General features: G+C 31.8%; 3 protein-coding genes across 3 annotated transcripts; 1 reads left to right on the forward strand and 2 right to left on the reverse strand.

The window, feature by feature from the left end:
* Positions 1 to 3,872: 3,872 nt before the first annotated feature.
* LOC114187601 lies at positions 3,873 to 7,594 on the reverse strand. The gene is made up of 8 exons (XM_028075886.1): positions 6,978 to 7,594; positions 6,740 to 6,889; positions 6,480 to 6,620; positions 6,166 to 6,288; positions 5,942 to 6,049; positions 5,222 to 5,479; positions 4,711 to 5,060; positions 3,873 to 4,633 (listed from the first exon to the last, which is right to left on the reverse strand). The coding sequence occupies exons 1-8, from the start codon at positions 7,528 to 7,530 to the stop codon at positions 4,022 to 4,024; spliced, it is 2,295 nt and encodes a 764-aa protein (XP_027931687.1). The 5' UTR covers positions 7,531 to 7,594; the 3' UTR covers positions 3,873 to 4,021.
* A 1,390-nt stretch (positions 7,595 to 8,984) lies between these two features.
* On the forward strand, positions 8,985 to 11,568 carry LOC114188844 (seipin-2). Its single transcript, XM_028077503.1, is given in 3 exon segments — positions 8,985 to 9,513; positions 9,516 to 10,102; positions 10,876 to 11,568. Coding segments are annotated over 3 exon segments (1,524 nt in total). The 5' UTR covers positions 8,985 to 9,062; the 3' UTR covers positions 11,362 to 11,568.
* Positions 11,569 to 15,739: 4,171 nt separating this feature from the next.
* LOC114187000 (nodulin-26-like) lies at positions 15,740 to 18,317 on the reverse strand. The gene is made up of 5 exons (XM_028075100.1): positions 17,872 to 18,317; positions 17,335 to 17,559; positions 16,665 to 16,862; positions 16,269 to 16,330; positions 15,740 to 16,147 (listed from the first exon to the last, which is right to left on the reverse strand). Exons 1-5 carry the CDS (start codon positions 17,995 to 17,997, stop codon positions 15,937 to 15,939), a joined length of 822 nt encoding a protein of 273 aa, XP_027930901.1. The 5' UTR covers positions 17,998 to 18,317; the 3' UTR covers positions 15,740 to 15,936.
* Between the last annotated feature and the right edge of the window lie 1,662 nt (positions 18,318 to 19,979).

Here is a 19,979-nt window from a genome sequence, read left to right on the forward strand (position 1 = left end):
GGTGGCTGCTACTTTTCTTTGGCTTTCATATAAGTTATTCCATAAGAAAGTTACGGCCGCATAAATATTCTCATAAAAAAAGTTATTTAACACAAGTTATATTAATACTTGACAACCATTTAGTCTTAGAAAAAATATCTTTTATACTTTTAAGGAAAAAGAAAGAAAGAAAATAATAGAAAAAAATGTCAGATGAGAGTAAAAAAAAATTTGAAGTGTCATTAATCATATTTTTATTTGTTGAATTCCCCATTGCACAAATGTCAACTGACTTTCTCGGTCATTTGGCGAGTTATAATAATCACTGGACTACAATTTCCTTTTAAAGTGAGAGAGAGGTGAAATAATTTTCTTGCTTTTTTTAGATTCTATTTATAATTTTCAAGCAAATTAAATAATGAAAAAATACAATAATATTTAGAAGTACTCTTAGTTGGTTGTGCATTTCTTCTGACTAAATGCTGAATTACATCTGATTTTGTTTCGGAATTTTGATTGAATTTACCAAAGATGCAGGGATTGGATTGGATGGTTGTGTTGAGTATCGGTTCTGTGTTTCCTCTCCACGCAAAGTGATGAATTTACTTTGTGGAACGTGTTACACGGAAACTGGCTTTTCTCTTTCTTTAACCCTCTTGTCGGTTTGCAGAACTGATCCTTAGTTGCGTTGGAGGTATTTGAGGCTTCGGTGGAAGGAAAAGGACAAAGGAGGGGTAATTTGAATCGGTGAGTTTTTTTGTGCTCTTCATTTATCGTGTCTTCATAATATATTGATTACTACTAATTTTTAATATTTTAAAATATATTAAAAAAATATTTAAAATATTAATACAGTGTATTTTTAATGTTCAACAAAGGACAATACCAACAAAACCAGTAGAAAATCTGGACTAGGGATAATTCCTAATATATAATGAAAAATTAAAATTAAAATTATATTTTAGTAGGTTAAATTTAATTAAAATTAAAATTTAATTTAATTATACTTTATTTTATTTTTATAATTCTATATTAAAAAAATTATAAAACATATATACATATTTTAAATATTTGCAGGTATGCGAGTATCCACGGGTACTCGCGGGTTTTCAAAAAATCTGCGAGTATTTTTTAAGTGGGTAAACGAACGGGTGACAGATGGATTTTTTCTTTTTGCGGGTCGAGTTGCGGGTAGACACTATCCGTACCCAACCCGACCCGTTGTCATCTCTAGTTGTACGAATTTGGTTGGAATTTTCGGTATGCTAATTAGTTCAATCCGTTTAGCCCCTTAAATGTGGAGACTATATGTTTTATTTTATTTTTTCAAATTAAAATATTTAAAAAAGTTAAATTTTGTATATAAATAATTATTTTAATTTATTTAATTAAGAATATTAATTAATTAATTAAAATGTAGAAATTATTTATGTGATTAAATATGTTTTAAATATTTATTTATAAGTATTTATACAAATAAGATACAAATAAAAATTTTAAGCAATCCATCCTTCAATGAAACATGTTGTAATTTCTAATTTGTCTTTTTGATGAGTCAATCTGACCCGTCAGACCGACAAAATCAAAATGGATTAGGCTGAATCTACTATCAAGTTAATTTCAATTATGAAATGAAATTCTATTATTGTTAAAGTTTAAATCTATTTTTATTCTCATATATATATATATATATATATATATATATATATATATATATATATATATATATAAAATTGTAGTCTTTCTAAAAATTTAGTTACATTATTTAATATTGATACATGTAAAATATCCAAGTATAAATAAAAACATTCAAATAAGTTTAAGATTAAGAGAGAAACAATGGTTAAGAAAAAGAAAGATATATGGAAAATTATTTAGAAGTGAAAAAGTTAAAGTTAAAGTTGAAGGAAGACATGGTGCAAATTGAAATGGTTAGTGTAGAAAATGAAAGAAAAATATATAGAAAATGTAAAATTGTAACAAAATATATATATATATATATATATATATATATATATATATATATATATATATATATATATATATATATATATTTATTGTAGTGCTTTAGTCGTTCGGGACACTACTTGGTTTTTTAAAATGGATAAAATGTCCCAGAACTAACCTAAAGTTTATAGGCTCAAAAATTGGACATAAGTTTATTTATTATTAGTTGATGTTTTCTATATATAAGAGATATTTTAGGGAATATTTTTTTTAAGGATTTCATTTATAAATTAAAAGTTAACTGTCAGGGGAAGCTATTTTTTGACCTCAACGTGCTCTTTATTTCATGTTAAGTAAGAAAAGTTTTTAAAATTTTACCTTCGGTAAAAAATATTCAATTTTTTGCCGATATATATATATATATATATATATATATATATATATATATATATATATATATATATATATAAATATAAACAAACATATATAAAGGGTTAGGCTAACCACAAATGCAGGACACTAAAATTGAGTTAAGTGAATGCAATTTATTTTTTCCTAGTCACAAACACTGTTACTTATGCTTCTAAATAGAGTATCGTTAGGCATTATCGGTGAAGTAAGCTCCAAGAATACATTGGATCAGTAACCTACACGAATCTGTGGTCACCGTAGATAAAAGGATACAGCTCGGTCACTTCTATGAAATCTTATCTAAATTCTGAATTTATGATCTCGTAATTATAAAATCATGAATTTAGCCTAATTTTGCATGAAAGTAAAACTAAAGCAGAGTGGCTTTAGAGCTGACCTGAGGCACTTTCATAAAAGTAGCTCGTGCAACATCCAAGTATAGCGGAAACTGAGCCAACGAAAAAAGTGTGGTGGGCACGCATATCACACCGTTTTTTCAGTTTTTCCCTAAGCACAAACGGGTGCCCAGCGCAGAAGAAAAGCAACATGGAAGTAATCGACAGGAACAAAGATGTCAAACCGAAGAGCAGCTTCAGAGGAAGATCTTTGCTAAAATCTTGGTCCTTGAGCCGGGACGTGAGTACGGAGAGGAACAACACCAGCGAGGAGACAGAACAGCAAAGAGTAACCAGTGATGACATCGCGATGTCTTCATCAGCAATTATAATATGACGAACCTTAGTAGACCAATAAAGCAATTCCTCTTCTTAACTCAATTATGAATTTTACCAAAGTCAAGTTTCTTTTCTTTGCTTGATTTCATGTCAAGCGTAACTTTTTGAAGTTGATTTAATATATCTATGCCACTAAATTCGTGGATCCAAAAGCATACGTAGGATCAGTTAAGTTAAATTTTTTTCTAAGCCTTTGCACCGGCCGATGTGTCATCATTGATTCATGATGATGTACTATCTGCGTGTCATCACATATAGTTTCAAGTATTAATAGATATAAAAAGGTATTGAAATCTTGAAATAATGGGAAAATATCTAATACTTAGTTAGGACCTTGCATGGCTGGATAGAAGTGTTATTTTCCATCATACCATTATTTTTCTCATTTTTTTGAAAATTATTACATAATCATCTAGAATAATATTTCTTTTTTCTCTCATGAATTTTTGCAAAGATACCGACTCATATCTTATAGAGGTTTTAAACTTGTTTCATCAAAAATAATTGTATGAACTAGATCTGAAAATTTCAATGACTCTTCCTTTAAAGCAAAGTCTCTAACTTTATTCTTTTTCCAAATTCAATATCCTCAAAAAATGAGTCATTTATAGTAAAAAAAAAATTATCTTTAATGTGGGATCATAGAATTCATAGCTTCAGATCTCATTATTTTGGTTTGTTTATCTTTGACGAATTCAAAACAAAAGCGAATAAAATTCAAGATCCGATTAAACACAAATTGTTCGACTCTATTTCTATACGAGACCTAAACGCATGTGACATAGCACTTGTGCTATAGTGTAAAGAAAGAATTAACATTACGTAAACAAATACTGAAATATCCATTTTATGTGTAGTCTATAGATACAAGGTCTATATTAAGCTCCATCTATCGAAAATTAGATTACATGCAGCATTATTTTAGCTCTGCTGTAATACTGATTATAAAGCTAATGTAGAGAGGTCTTGTAGCCACGCTGTGGTACTTTCTTAAAAGTAGCCCATATGAGATCGATGTAGAGTGGAAATTGAGCCAAGGCAAATAGTGTCACTGGCAGGCATGTGACGGCATAAACAGGGAATGCAACTGATTTGAGTTTGTCCTTTAGGATAAAGAAATGACCAGCACAGAAACAGACCATCATAGAGGTAATGGACATGAACAACGATGTCAAACCAACGATGAGCTTCCTGGGAAGATTTTTACCGAAATCACGCTCTTGATACCGAGATGTGAGTATAGAGAGGAACATCACCAGTGAGGTAACAGAACAGCAAAGAGCAATGAGAGATGCGATTGCAAAGGCTTTAAATTCTGGTTTGTTTTCAAGAGTTGGGGAGCCGGTGTCGTCTTTGAAGTCACCGGGGACAGTGGTGGATGTGGAAAAGGCCACTGTCGCTATCAGTGCTGCTACCAAGGAGCAAGATTCAGAGGTTTTTTTCAGCCATTCTCCACCACTCTTGAGAAGCTCCCTGTGAGTCTCGCTGAAGACATCTCTAGGTGTCTTGTTTTTATCGTTGTATCGACTAAAGAAATGAGGTCGCATCGATTCCTTAACAAACTGCATCACATAATGAGTGACAGTAACCAGAAAATTTAAATCATTTTACGGGGATAATAATGAATATGTAAACTTACGAGGTACCACTTGATTTCCCAATGCATTTGCAGCGCTTCGCCAGGAATGAGCCAGGGTTTATACTCTCCAAGCTTCGCTGCCAAGTGCAAAGCACTGTTTCCCTCGTTATCCACTTTATCGAATATACTCTCCTTCAGATTTTTCTTCTTCAGCAATAAGTCATATAAGTAGGTTTGCCTGTTCTCCACTGCCAATAGCACTATATTTTTCTTACTCGCATCCATATCATGAACAGCTACAGGAAATGAGTCCATGATTTTCTCCACCATTTCTGTCACTCCGTTCTTTGCAGCTATTAATATTGGTGTCTCACACGTCTTCTTTTCTTTGCCGTTAGCCTTCTCTTCCCCTGCACGTAAAAGTAAACCTATAGTAATAATAAATAATATTCAACTCTCAGCCTGTTTGATTCTGCATTGGAAGAGGCTATACATATGATTTAATCATGTAAAAATATTGAAAAAGTAAATACATTCTGATGCAGAACCAAACACAGTAATAATGTTATACCATTGTTTTGTTGGTTGGGTTCTCCTTTGGTGGTAAAATGTTGCTCCACTTCTGTGATACCAGCCAAAGTAACATTACCCGCTTCATCAAAACTATAAGGGTCTGTGCGTTGATCTTTATTCTCCAATATATTCACGGGTACGCTGCCATCGTCATCGTACTCATACATGCAAGCTCGCTTCAGAAGTTCATCCATTATTTGTGCTGACCACTCGTGCTTTTCCTTCTTCCGACGTATCTTATTTATGTTCGCTGACCCTTTTGTAGTTTCATTACCACAAACATTGTCACGTTATTAACAGAAAAAAGGTGCTATATAAATCTCATTTTAGCAACTAGTTTTGTTATAGTTATTTATCGTATCATCACTATTAACTATTTATTAATATTTAGTTGGGTACTAACAAGATTTTATAAACAGAGATCGTTAAAGAATTAAATTAAACGTTAAATTTATTTTTTAAGGAAAGAATATTAATGTTCATTTTGATCGCTCTCATTTTCGACGAGAAAAGTATTCGTGTTAGTCAAAAGTTTTTTCCCCAAATGCCCGCCTCCTCCACTCAAATTAAAGTTCGTGTATATAAAATATCACGAGTGTAGTTAAAGCACAAACTTGCCAAATAAAGTGCAAACTTATAACAGGTATGCTCATCATATATAACTGATATGCAATATATATAAACGACTCTATAGCTAAATATGTTCATGGAGACATACCTGTTCCAAAGATAATCGACAGCATCATAAATACGAACTTGAATAAATTTACACAGCTTTGGTAATTCACAGGAAATAATGGATGTGACCAAGTGCTGCTTTCAGATCCTAAACAAATCATATTGCGGTTAATTTGCTGTATAAAATTAAGTTTTTCTTTTGGGTCCAAATATGGTGCGTGGAAAGCGCGAGTATAAGAATTTCAGTAACAATTTAGTCCTCACCTGGAGATTTTGTTTCCGCTCCATTATTTGTAGCAATATCTTTCAATGCTTCAAGGTCTCTTTCTGTTCCAATTTGATCATTATGCGGTGACTTTTTATGAAATTGTCTCAATGGCTCGGTCACTGGATACATGGAAAACGAATCAAATCACGATTATAGTAGAAAGTTCAGGTTATTAAATGATGTTCACAAGTTGAAGTTTTGAGTAATAATTTTCTCGAAAATTACCATATGTATTGCAAAAATACTTCTAAACACAGGGATTGATTTATACGTTTTGTAAGAAGAGAGAATATATATATCTTTTACATACCCACTAAGGCGAATTTTTTTGCCACCCTCCAGAGCCCCACACATGTCTCGTAATTTTCCGGATAACTGGATTTTTCTTTGTCGGTTGTTGGAAGTTGCTGCTGACTATTGGGTGCTACTTCGAGCTTCTTCACCATTATAGCTTCCAAATAAATTACACATACATTTTGATTATCAATAATAATAATAATAATAATAATAATAATAATAATAACGTCCTACTATATATGTATAAAGTGAAATTTGGAATGAGTATCTTACCATTATAAACAATTCGTTCAAACCGTCCCAAGCGGCCACCACTCTTGAAAACAGAAGGCTTATTTGCCAGGAGATGAAGAGGAGTTAGCCCACTCTCGTTCACTGAGTTTACAAGATCTCCGTATAAATGAATTATTTGGAATGCCAAATCTGTAAATAAATGAATGATCACCTAAAATTAATTATTAGATCGGAAAGTTGAATTTATTAGATTGAAAAAAGGTTTAGAAGGAGTTACCAAAATAATCTCCGGCAATGGCAGAATGAAGAATGGTGTCACCATCAGTTCTTCTACAGTTGCTGTAGTAGTGGAGAGGCTCTGGGTAGGTGTTGATGGAGAAATAGTGAAGGAAAAGGAAAGCTTCTTTTCTGCCATGGAGAGCAGCAAGAAAGAGAGGGGTCTCGCCATCAACGTTGCGCATACTCAGCAGCGAAGCCTCAGCGGAAGCAATGTACTCGCACATCTGCACGCTCCCCATCGAAGCCGCCAAGTGCAAGGCCGTGTTTTTTCTGTTGTTCTGAATTCCCAGTGCCTCTTTACGCTTACCCTCTTCCCTCTCCGAGCAAATAAGCTTCACCAGTTTTCCCACGACGTCGTTTTGGCCGTCGGTGACGGCGACATGCAATGCAGTGTCACCTGTCTTGGTTATTTTGGCCGTGTGAGCCTTCTTGTCCTTCTCGTACGTTCCCACCACTTCTCCCCACTCACCCTTCATGCAAAGTTTGAACAAACGCTTGCTTGTTTTTTGTGTGTGCTCCCTCCCTCTACCATCTTCCCTTTCCGCCATCATCACTTCACCTATTATTACTTCCCTCTCTTCTTAAACCTACACATTCTTCTATTCATGTCAGCCACAACTACATATATGTGTCTGGAATGTAGGTTGCTGCTACTTTTTTTTGGCTTTCGTATCAAGTTATTCCAACAGAAAGTTACGGCACCATAAATATTTTTATTTCTGGAATTCCTCACTGGCAAATGTCAACTAACTTTCCTTCATTTTCTCCCACTTGGAAGCGACAGAATATGGCGAGTTAGAATAATCACTTTGGACTATATATATATAAAGAGTGGGAGAGAGAGGTGAATTATTTTTCTTGCTTTTTCAGATTATATTCTTAATAGTGTGAGTTGGTTGGCATTTTTTTGTTCTGACTACTAAAAGAATGCTAACATATTGTTTTGTTTTGGAATTTTGATTGAACTTACTTTGGAAGCGGATTGGATGATTGTGGTGAGTATCGGTGCTGTGTTTCCTCTTGAAGCAAAGTGATAAATTTTCTTTGTGCAACGTGTTACACGGACACTGACTTTTCTCTTTCTTTACCCCTCCTGTGAGTTTGGAGAACTGTTCCTTAGTTGCGCTGGTGGTATTTGTGGCTTCTGTGGAAGGAAAAGGACAAAGGAGGGGTAATTCCAAAGAGAGTATAGTGATAGGTTGACACAACCACAAACATCATTTGATACTCTAAACTTATAATATTTTAATTATATTTATATTATTTTTAATTTCAAATTATAACATACATTATTATAGTATTGAAAATAGTGTTAAATGTCCTTATTGACGTAATCCCTAAAATATTTTACACAAATATGTTTTTTATCATATGAATATGTCTAAAATTCAATAAAATATTAATGTGTATTTGTTTGGAAGGATATTCGGTCCATCGAAATAAATTGTGTTTTATTTATTCTGGTAGTAACGTAATTTTTATTGTTTAAAATTTAATCCATTAAACAAAAATACATATCAACATTATTCTACCAAAAAAATTATTATGTTAATAAATTATATACTTTAAAATATTTGAATGAATTAAATATTTTGAAGAATTAAGACGTTTAATATATAAAATATGTGAATGAATTAAATAATTTGAAGAATTAACACCTTTAACATATAAACTGTGAGTATTAAAATATATGAAGGAGTTAAATAATTTGAACGAAATTGTTTAATAAAGAGGTAACTAATATTTTAGTTAAATACTTTACTATTACTTACTTATATCAGACATATTGAAAAATATTCTTAATAGTCTTAGCGGAGAGCGAAAAGAAATTTTACATTATTTATAGATAGGATAAATATAATTAGTATTGCTACCAATTTCTTTTACGTTGGTTTTTGTTATTTTATTTTAGCTCCTCTTAAATCTTAAATATTATTCTCGTTCTTGTCTCTATAATATAGAGGTTATTTTCTAACTTAAATTATTATGAAGAATTCGAATAAGTTTTTGACTTTTATTTTTTCATACCAAATGTATAATGATGGGACAAAATCTCCTACCTTAACCGAGGTTCAGAATCTGAATGGACCGGCCAAGTTCGATCAATCACGACGGCGACGTTTTCATAGATGCGTTTCAAAACTTTCCCGCCGAGGGCCCGCCGGAGCCTTCCGATTCGGCTTCCAGGCTTCCGGATCCTCCACCCGAACCTAAGTCATACTATCCAGCTGCCACAATCCGGCGCCGACCAGTTCGTCGGGGTTTTTCGAGTACTCAATCGTCAGGTTCTAGCTTGGGGAGCGATTTGGTGAATGGCGATTCGAGGAGTTTTCAACACCGCACGAGGCATCGAAATCTCAAGAAAGCCGAGAATACGGAGAAACCCGATTTGGATGACCGGCAACAAGTTAATGCCTCGACGGAGGAGAACAACGAGGGCTCCACCGTAACTTCAGCTGCGAACGATGATGCAGCTTTCGACTCCGTTGACTCGGCGCCGCGACAAGGTGACTCGTCTTCGAGTTTCCTCGACCTCCCCGCGGGTTGGCGATTAACTTATTAGGGTTTCAGATTAAGTTAATGTTCATGTTCATAACTTACCCGCTGTTGTTCGTGTTTTATTCATGCATGTTTTTCGTGGATCCTCTGGGGACAACGAAGAGGGGCAAGGTTTTCCTTGTAGGGATTTGGAACAGAGGGTGGCGTGTTTTGTTTCGGTGCATTAGGCCTTATGTTAGTAGATGGTTCAAGGAGGACGAATCGATTTGGAGCGTGGCTTTTCGGTGGGGTTGGGGGTTTTTGTGCTCAGTCTATGTTGGATGCGTTTTGTTTGGTCTTCTAATTTCGTCGTTTGTGTTTAGTATGTTGTTGATGAAGTATTTGGTGGAGAAGCCGATTCAGATGAGGGAGGTTTTGAACTTCGATTATAGCAAACATAGCCCTGTCGCGTATGTGCCGATAATGTCGTGTGCTGGTGTTATTGGTGGTATAGGTTCCGAGTATAAGGATGATGATCGGAAGTGGGTGGGTGAACGGTTTATACCTTCTAAGCACAAGGTGCAAGTCAATGTTGAGTTAAGAGTGCCAGAGTCAGGATACAACAGAAACCTTGGGATCTTTCAGGTGCTTATCTATTCCCTTGATTAAAGTGTTTTACATTTAGATTAAGGGTTGGTTTAGATAAAATTATTTGTAAGACTTTACGGGAAAAGAAAATAATAAAGTAAAATAGATTGAATATTTTTTTTCATTGGTTAAAATGATCTTATTTATACACTACAGGTTTTTTTTTTAGGGTATTTGAAGTGGTTATTCACCGATTAATTTTGGCATTTATCCGTATGGATTTTTTGTTTATTAACTAGAAGGGAAGATGTTGATTCTTTGTTTATTAACTTGAAGGGAAGATGTTGATTCTGTAATGAGACATTATACACTACACTGATAGAATATAGACCTCTCTGGGATTATGCAAATTGGGTCATTGTGGTCACTAGTGTTGACTTTTAAAGCAACCCGGTGGTAAGATTTGTTAGACACCCAAAAATAGTTTAATAGGACTTCGTATAATAGTTCAAGCTTTTGGGTTATGTGGTTTATGGCAATTTATTTCTGTTCCGTTTGTGGTTACTATCAGTGTGGCGTAGGTGTTCTAAAAGAGTTGTGACAAATATTAGGCAAAGAATGAATTAGTTGTACTTGTTCCATGACAGTTGATTATGATTTCGTCAAGCATCTTTGTGCATTCTATCAAATTGTCATTGCTCTTTAATTTGTATCATACCTTTGTTAGACAAGTAGAATTTTTGATGATGATATGTGATTACAGATGTGGCAGTTTATAGTTTCCTGCAGCTTGCTTTTGAGTTTCTTCATTAATTTCTATTGTTTTGTAGATCAGGGTAGATTTCCTATTGCCTAATGGTAAAGCTATTGCAACCTCAAGTCAACCTTGCATGTTAAGATTCAGAAGTCAGCTTATCCGCCTAATCACTACTTTCCTCAAGATTGTTCCTCTTGTTACTGGGTATACATCCGAAACTCAGACTCTGAATGTGAAGATGAGAGGTTTCGAAGAAGGAGAACTACCTACTTCGTGCTTGAAAGTGACCCTTGAGCAACGAGCAGAATATCAACCAGGTGCAGGCATTCCTGAAATATATGATGCATCTGTGATTGTTGAATCGGAACTTCCACTGTTCAAGAGGATTATTTGGCTTTGGAAGATGAGCATTTTTATATGGATCGCAATGATGGCATTCTTCACAGAGTTACTCTTTGCTCTTGTGTGTTGCACGCCTTTCATTATTCCGAAAACAAGGCAAAGGGTGGCTCCAGCTAACCGTTCTGCAACCTTAAACCGTCCTCAGGCACTAGATTGAGATTGCTTTTTTCTATAGTCATTGTTAACCGTGATGGAAGTAAGGTTTTTGTCTAACAAGTTAGCCTAGCATGTATTAATTTGTGTTAGTGTTCTAACATCTAATTGTTATTTTTTCTGTTGAATTTCTTTCGCAAATGCTTAAGAACACGTCATGTACAAAATGTAATTTTTGTCAACACATCAGAAGGGGAATGTTTTTAGCTAACCTGATGCTGCAGTGGTAATGAAGAAACTATACCTAAACTAGGATTTATGACAAACTGATTAATAAAGGCCTTTGTTGGATTACTTCGATATCGATTCGATACTAATTAGATGTTAAACTAATTAAGAAAAGCTTACCCAATTCTATACTCTAAATTAATGTTTTAGAGACTCATTTGGGTTGAAATTCACAAAGGAATGGTGAAGGGAGTTTAGGTTAGTGCTTGGATAAAAGAAAGAAAGAGTGGGCTTGTTTTGAGAGAGTGAAAGGAAAATCCCTGATTTACTATTTGGACCTCTCACATTTACTTTATTCAATTGCCTCCACCTCATCAAATTTCTTCTCTCAACCTATTAAAAGCTTCCGGAAAATGCTTTTTTTTTTCGTAAAAGAGTAAAATGTTTAACTTCCGAAAAAAAATCCTAAATTATTTATTCTGTTTCGGAAAATAAATTTCAAAAATATGAGGTGCAGGAAGTAATTGGCTTTTACTTTATGACTTTTATTTCATTTTTGCCACAACCCAGCCCAAAGTAATTAATGTATATGCCATCCAAAATTTTCTATTATCACCCATCTTATCTTAAATAGAACTATTACTCTCCGCAAAAGAAGTAAAACTAATCCTCATTCCTTCCGCTCATACCTTAAATATATACATAATTAAATAATTAAGAACTTAAATATGTCTTGAATTTAATTATTACATATAAATTAGTATACCCACTTATTTAAAACATAAAAGAATACTCATAAAGTACATATATTTTAAATTCAATAATAAGTTGAGAATTAATCATTACCTGTTAAATACTTGCAATATGTGTGTGTGCTTTATATTCATCGTTTATAAGTACTATTTTAACAAAATAATAAAACAATATAAAATAAATTTTATTATATTAAAAATTATAAGTCTTAATTTAAAGGTACATTAACTTGGTTTCTTTTACGTAAACATCCTCGGTCTTTTAAAATGTTAAATATATTACTGTGAAAATGTTACAAGTAATAAATATTAATTTGACTACACCAGTAAGTATAATAGAAGAAGACAAGCATTTTCTTATTACAGTAAAATAATCACCGTTTACCAGTTAGTTTTTAAATTAGTTAAGACATAATGATGAAAATATTATCAATGTTCAAATATGAATACTTATAAAATAATTTGGATATATGTCTGGTTTTTAATTTAGCCTGGAGAATAATGCAGTTTTAAAGACAAATTTTTCATTTCTTTTCCCCGGCTCTTTTTTCCTTTTCTGGTAACAAAAAAAGAGGCATATTTTTAAAATTTGACTGTCACGGGTTCTGAAAAATAAAATGAAACAGTGCATTATCTCATGTATTGGTAGCATTCATGTGATTCTGATAATATTTGACGCAGGCTATGTCTAGAATTCAGCCATGTCTAATCTTATCCATTCTTGGCGAGGCGCTGCCAATAATTGTAGATAAACACTTTATCGTTCAATTTCTTCTTTTATCATCAACTCCTCGTCAAAAATGTTTAGTCAATGTTTCCATTTAATAATTCACATTCTTCTTCAAGTTACAACCGTCATACATATATATATCTAATCCACACAAAAAGAAAACATGCAATACATAACATCAATTACGCATACATGAGTTTGGTTTCTTAGAAGTTAGAACTAAATCCTTTAACCTCAAATTCATTTCATTCTATACTCTTTAAGATGTTTAGTTATATTTGTACAACTTATTATTTTGGTCTTTATAAGTCTAATTATCCTAACTTAATCAAATCTAATTAAATTGAGTTGAATTTTATTTTTATAATTAAATTAAATTCGACCTAATCAAAATTAATCCACTTTTATATAAATAGAGTAATGAGTTTAGAATAGATAAATTTAAGCTTAAATTTTATCTTATTATATTATTCTTCTATGTTTTAAATTAATTTAGATAAATTTATAATTTAATTTATCGAATTATTTAAAATTTTGAATTAATATTTGCAAATATTGTGTCATTTGTTAACTAGATTAATATTTGAAAATTATCATTTTAAAAAAGTAAAACTTTTTAAAATTTTGACACAATTGATCTAACTCAATTTAACTCACTGAAGAATAAGTTAAGGTTGATTAAGTTTAATATAATAATACAAAAATTCAAATCCAATACTTCTATTTGATATATCTAAGAAATAAATTTTTATTATTGGTAAAATTAAGTCAATATAGTAAAGTTAACAAAATGAATCTCCAAATCAAAAACTATTATCTTGTAATATTAAGTCACTAATCAAATATCTCTTAATTATAACAAAATTGAAAATAACTTCAACAATCATTCATTCAGCTAATTGTAATAGATGGGATAGTATAATTCATCTATACGATGTATTAGAAATTTTACATGTGGATCATATATAAAATTGATTAAACCTAACTTTACATATTAGTTTTATAAAAATAAATTAAACTCAAACTTATTTTTTAATGTGATATTTACTAAATTGTAATAATTAAGAATGTAATGTAAGTAATGTTTATCTTCTTTTCGTTGACCGAACAATGATCGTGGTTTCCGGCCTAATAAACTTCTTTCAAGCATCATTCCATGATCAAATTATATTGATAATAATTCTGCCTTTGAAGAAAGAGTCAACCAAATAATCATTCAGCTTCCATTTCGTACATTCTTTAAAATTGTTAAGTTTTGGAGGTGGAATGAATTTTCAGTATGAAAATGATATATATATATATATATATATATATATATATATATATATATATATATATATATATATATATATATATATATATATATATATATATAATCAAGAATATATTACGTTCTATTCAGATCCTGCTTGAAATTTAATATTTTAATTTCATGGGTGTTAAATCGTTTAACAATAGTTTATTTCTTCAAAATTAATCAACTACACATAAAGATACAAGAATGTAAAGTTGTACACCTTGGTGATGATCACAGTCACCTACGTGCATAGATGCACGAGTTCAATCTAAAGTCGATCTACATGAATATATGTGTTGGCCATATCTAAACCCGACCTAATTACATAGATGTATTGGATTCGATATGAAGCCGACCTATATGTATAGATGAAAGTCCAATTCATAAATTCATAGTCCATATCCTCTTTTTAGGATAACGGCTAAACTATCACGTTACCAATCACATTCCCGTAGAGGTCTAAATAACTTCAATATACGTCAACCACCTATTGCGGTCTTAGGAATATTGAAGTAAGATGGATTAGAGATCTGTATAAAACTATAAAACTAAGCAGCTACTCTCTAATAAAAGACAAGAAAAAGAAACGAGATAGGCACAAATATAGAGAAAAAGTTTCTTTTATAAAAATATATGACAAAAAAGACGAGTTACGACCATTATATAACTTGAATTCCCTGGGAACAAAAGTAAAACATGTACATAAATATCGAAAGCTTTGTTAATGTCAGATAATGCCTGTTTTTTTTTATTGAATTAATGACGTTACGATATTTTATCTATACAGAAAATAGTGCAAGATAGAAAAGAAAGAGCATACCATGTCTATTTTAAGTTAATGATACTTTTTCTGTGTAGTTGATTTTTATTCTATTTTATATTAAGTAGGACATCATCTGGCACATATGTGTTTGTTGTAAAATATTACACCATTAAGTTCGTGATTTATTTTGACAGATCATTTTTCATACTTTTATAAATTAAAAATTTCAATATAAATCCATAACTAAATTCGTTTCTAAGTTTTCAAAATCTATTTTATAAAAACCAATTCTATTTAACTTTGAAATAAACCACAGCAAACAACCAAAATCTTCTCCTATGACGACCAAAACGCATATTAAGTGTTCGTGCATATTATATTTTCATTCATTTCAGTTCTTAAACTGTTGCAGTAAGTAATTACTTCAAATAAATACCATGAAAAGAAACTGAACGGTGGTTTCAGTTACTTAAGGCCGCGTATATTCATATATGTGCTTATACCTTTTTCCATGGCAATATGAAAGCGTAATCTGTTTATGGTAAATTTTTCCAATACTTAATTATTTTCCTTTTCTATTCATTTATTAATTTTTCCCTTATCTCTCACTAATCTTGTGTGTCATGATTTGTTGTCTTCTCAGTTAACTTGATCGTAAAACAATGTCGCAAGTTTTATCCAATATCGATGCATGCATAGAGAAGGAGAATCTGTGTTTTTGATATCCTCTAGGTATATTATACAGGATTATCTGGCACTAAATCAGTGACTCTTCCTCGCATTTTAACCCTAATCCATGGCGAACTTTAACATAAGATAAAAGAAAAAGAAAAAAAAAAGAAGGAAAATGCTTGCATTTTGGTGTTGAATCAGTCGGTTTGAGCACCTTTGAGGAAAGAGGCACTCTTAGTGATTTCACGCACTGGCTTGTTTGTGTATCTGATGAAATTGTAGGCCCATGCACCCGCCACAGCTCCAAGAGTTGTTGACACCAGATATATCCATATTCCTCTGTACTCATTGTGCACAATTGCAGGCCCTAAGCTTCTTGCTGGATTCATCGATGCCCCTGTGATTGGCCTGTTAACAAATATCACCACTCAAAACTCACTTCCATCTTTTTAATTCTAATTTATTCAATAATGTAACTAATAATGTGTTAAAGTCTTTAATTAAGTTTGAAGATAAGTTAATGGTATACCCGGCAAACATCACGTTTAGCAGTACCGTAGATCCAACTGCAAGCCCTGCCAACTCACCAATCTGCACCATTTTAGATCAAATTCATTTCAATAGACAAAAGCTATGAAATGTGGGCTGAAGAATATTCAAATGCTGATTTTGATACGCATTGCATGTGTGTTACGATGTAAACTTCTACCATGTGACTCGACCTATTCCAAATGTTTGTGAAGTCGGTCAATTTAAGTAACCATTTTTACGAGGAAGGGCCAAAAAATTTGGCAACATATGCGAATTCCAACCGCTAATTACTAAATCCAAAATGTTCGGCAAAAATAAGAGACAACCATTGCCAAACAAGCAAAAAGAAAAGAAAAAAAAAAATGTCTTTTTGAACAAAAACAGGATAGATTACCGCTCTGTTATCGGTGGCAACTCCAGAAATGACAAACATGAGATAAAAAGTGATTATGAATTCGATCACAAAAGATTGCAAGTCAGAACCAGCGGGGAGTGTTCCTGCGAAATGGTCATTCCTGCCATTGAATATAAGTCTCAGAGTTCCACTAGCAAGTGTGGATCCAACCACCTGAGCTATCACATAAGCTGGTACCTACAATACACATCAAATGGAAGAGAAGTCAGTAATTAGAGACTAATTGAGACCATTATGCGTTTTTCTTTGGAATGAAGCGTGGTTAGTTAATTAAACAACCATAAATGCCGATGAAACTGTTCTGCCCAAAGTCGTCTCCAATAAATAAGGCAGAGCCTTGAATATTCGTTGTTTGTTTTCTTAGTTTATTGCATATATTTTAAACTCTTTCTTCTATTTTTGTTCACTAATCGCTTCATGAATCTTAACGTACTATTTCTTTCAGATTTCTTAAATTTTGGCCATGATATCTTTTTTTTTTTTTCTGGGAAATTAATCTGACGGACAGTTATTTTTAGATCGTCTTCAACTTATTTCACCATTTGACTGCATACATTTACAAGTAAATAATCGATCAATATTCGAAATTGATATAGTCTGCACAATAAGCAAAGCGAAAAGAGGGTGTAATTGGTTCGCTAACAGTCACCTGCTTCAGTGGAAACCTTCTGGTGGAAGCATGAGCAATGGTTACAGCAGGGTTGAAATGAGCGCCAGAGATGTGACCGACAGAGTAAACCAAAACCATAACAGTGAGTCCCCAAACAATTGAAATCCCAGGTTGTGTTATCACTCTGTCCTTGTCAAGGTTCACCACAACCGAAGCACACCCTGCAAATATCAAAAAGTACGTTCCCACCACCTCTGCTACCAACTGTATTAAACACACACAACCAAATAAATGTACATATCAACATATTTATTCCAAAAGTTTGGAATCCCAATAAGCTTCAGGGTTTCTAAAATCAGGTCAGTTGAAGAAAAATAAATTTAGTCGGGAAGTAATTTACATGCAAATTTTAAGAAATTTGCCTCTAAAACTTTCATGATGCAAGTGGTGTAGTAGTAAGAAAAAAAGAGAGTAATTTTCGTCACTAAATTGAGACACTGATACTTTGTATTAGATATAGAAATCCATTTTTGTGGTAAGTTGAATGGAAAAGAAAGTATTAGGAGGGATAAACACCTTCTGCAGGAGAGGAACACAGTCTTGGTTGGCTGAGGGATCACACTTTTTGGGGGTTTCACCGTTCACATTTAAAACCACTTGGTGGTTTCCACTGTTTGCGGAGTTATCAGCAACCACCGACATGGTGTTTGGATAAAGCTAAGAGACGGAACGAAAAGGGTGTGTTGCTGATAAACTAGGTTTGCCTCGTAGACCAAAAAGTGATGGAGAAGAGAAGCAGACAACTCCAATTTATGGGCACGAAAAAGCCTGGGATTCAAAGATTGAACTTATACCATTTTTTTCCACGAGAGGTTTGACCAAAACAACCACTTCTAACGTATTTCCTCGGTACATACGTCTTTTAAAATTCTGATTTCTCACCGAATATATTGTTCTACAATATTGTATATCGTAATTTTATTATCTTACGTAGGGCTTGTTAATGACAGTAATGGCTGGTGAGTTGGGGTCTGAGTAATGCATTGAAAGCTTTTCCAACCACTCACCGGAAATGCAGACCGGGACATCAATGGGCTTTGGCACTTTCCATTAATTTTGGATGAGATTTAACGTTTTTTTTATATGGGGAATGCTAATGATCAATTAGACACAATTACAATAAATGATATTCCTTTCATTATATTATATTTACGTTTGAAATATGAAATAATTAATCTTAGTAATTAAAATAGAATTCTCCTCACTTATATTTACTAGTTAAAAATAATTAATTAATATTATATTTTATAAAATTGTATAGTTAACTTTCACCTTAATAACAATTTTAATTTATTTAGAAGAGAATAACATACATAAAGTTATATAATTATAATTGATAATTTATTTAATACGTACAAAAAGAAATTACAAACTAATTAAATAATTTGAATACTATTATATTACTTTTTGTTCATTTCAATGTTTTTTTTTTCTAAAAATTAAAATATAATTAAACATACAAAATACTTAAATTAAAATAGAAAATAATGACTATTGAGGTTAGCATTCATTTATTAAAATTAATTACAACTGTATAACACTAATGAGTTTATATTATTTTTATAAGAATGCTAACAAGTATCTTAATGATATTGTTTAACGTATAATTAATTATCATTGATTCCTAAGAACACTGATTAATATTTTATATTAAAATAATATAAATTCGTAAGTGTTATATTTGTAATTGATTCTAATAATTAGAAGGAAAATGCTAATCAATGTCTTAAGGACACTGATTAAGGATAATTAACTTTTATTGGTGTATATTAAATAAAAATATGAAACACACTTGTACAACACTCATGAACATTTTTGTCTTTTAAATAAAATAAAATTGCATTAACAATGAATATGTCAGATTTAATTTAATATTACACTTACCTATGTATTTTTTATAGGATTCAATGTATATTAATTATCTTAACCAGTGTCTTTAGAGCACTGGTTAGCAAGACCCAAGTAAAATTACATCAATGATTATTGATGTCAAAAGTCATTTACTATAATCAATTACAGCCTTTATAATATTTATGGACATTTTTGTCTTTTAAATAAAATAAAACTACATTAATAATCATTTGGGTCAAAATTCATTTATCAGAATCAATTACAAAAGTATAACACTTATGAATTTATATTATTTCAATTAGTAGATTTAATTATTCCAAATTTCAAATAGTGGAATTAGAGATCATTAGTTATACATTGAGTAGTGTTCTTAGGACAGTGGTTACCAATCACTGATCATTAATCATATATTAATCAATGTCCTTAGAGCACTTGTTCAACATTCTTTATTATTTTAATTAGCGAAATTAATTATTTCAGATTTAAAGTAGTGAAATAAAAGATCATTAATTATACTTTAAACAGAGTGTCCTTATGACGCTAGTCAGTAATCAATAATCATTATTTATACCTTAAACAATATCCTTAGGACATTGGTTAACAATTCCTATCAAAATAATATACATTTTGTTATTGATTCTAACAAATGAATCATGACCTCAATAATTATTAACAAGTTTTACAATTTTACTTTACTTAGAGGACAAAAATATTCGTAAGTGTTTAATTTGTATTTGATACTTTATTTAATACACACAGAAAAAGCTAAAAGA

The sequence above is a fragment of the Vigna unguiculata genome, chromosome 6 (assembly GCF_004118075.2).
Source record: "Vigna unguiculata cultivar IT97K-499-35 chromosome 6, ASM411807v1, whole genome shotgun sequence".
Classification (NCBI taxonomy): Eukaryota; Viridiplantae; Streptophyta; class Magnoliopsida; order Fabales; family Fabaceae; genus Vigna; species Vigna unguiculata.

What these genes read in the sequence shown, in the direction of transcription:
- LOC114187601 (XM_028075886.1), bottom strand. Translation starts at nt 7,530, where the DNA reads ATGATGGCGGAAAGGGAAGATGGTAGAGGGAGGGAGCACACACAAAAA. An exon ending in TGAACGAATTGTTTATAATG is followed by an intron (nt 6,621 to 6,739) that starts GTAAGATACTCA and finishes TTTATTTGGAAG; the next exon opens with CTATAATGGTGAAGAAGCTC. An exon ending in AGCGGAAACAAAATCTCCAG is followed by an intron (nt 6,050 to 6,165) that starts GTGAGGACTAAA and finishes TGATTTGTTTAG; the next exon opens with GATCTGAAAGCAGCACTTGG.
- LOC114187000 (XM_028075100.1), bottom strand. Translation starts at nt 17,997, where the DNA reads ATGTCGGTGGTTGCTGATAACTCCGCAAACAGTGGAAACCACCAAGTG. An exon ending in GAAGGTTTCCACTGAAGCAG is followed by an intron (nt 16,863 to 17,334) that starts GTGACTGTTAGC and finishes TGTGTATTGTAG; the next exon opens with GTACCAGCTTATGTGATAGC. An exon ending in TTGCCACCGATAACAGAGCG is followed by an intron (nt 16,331 to 16,664) that starts GTAATCTATCCT and finishes AAAATGGTGCAG; the next exon opens with ATTGGTGAGTTGGCAGGGCT.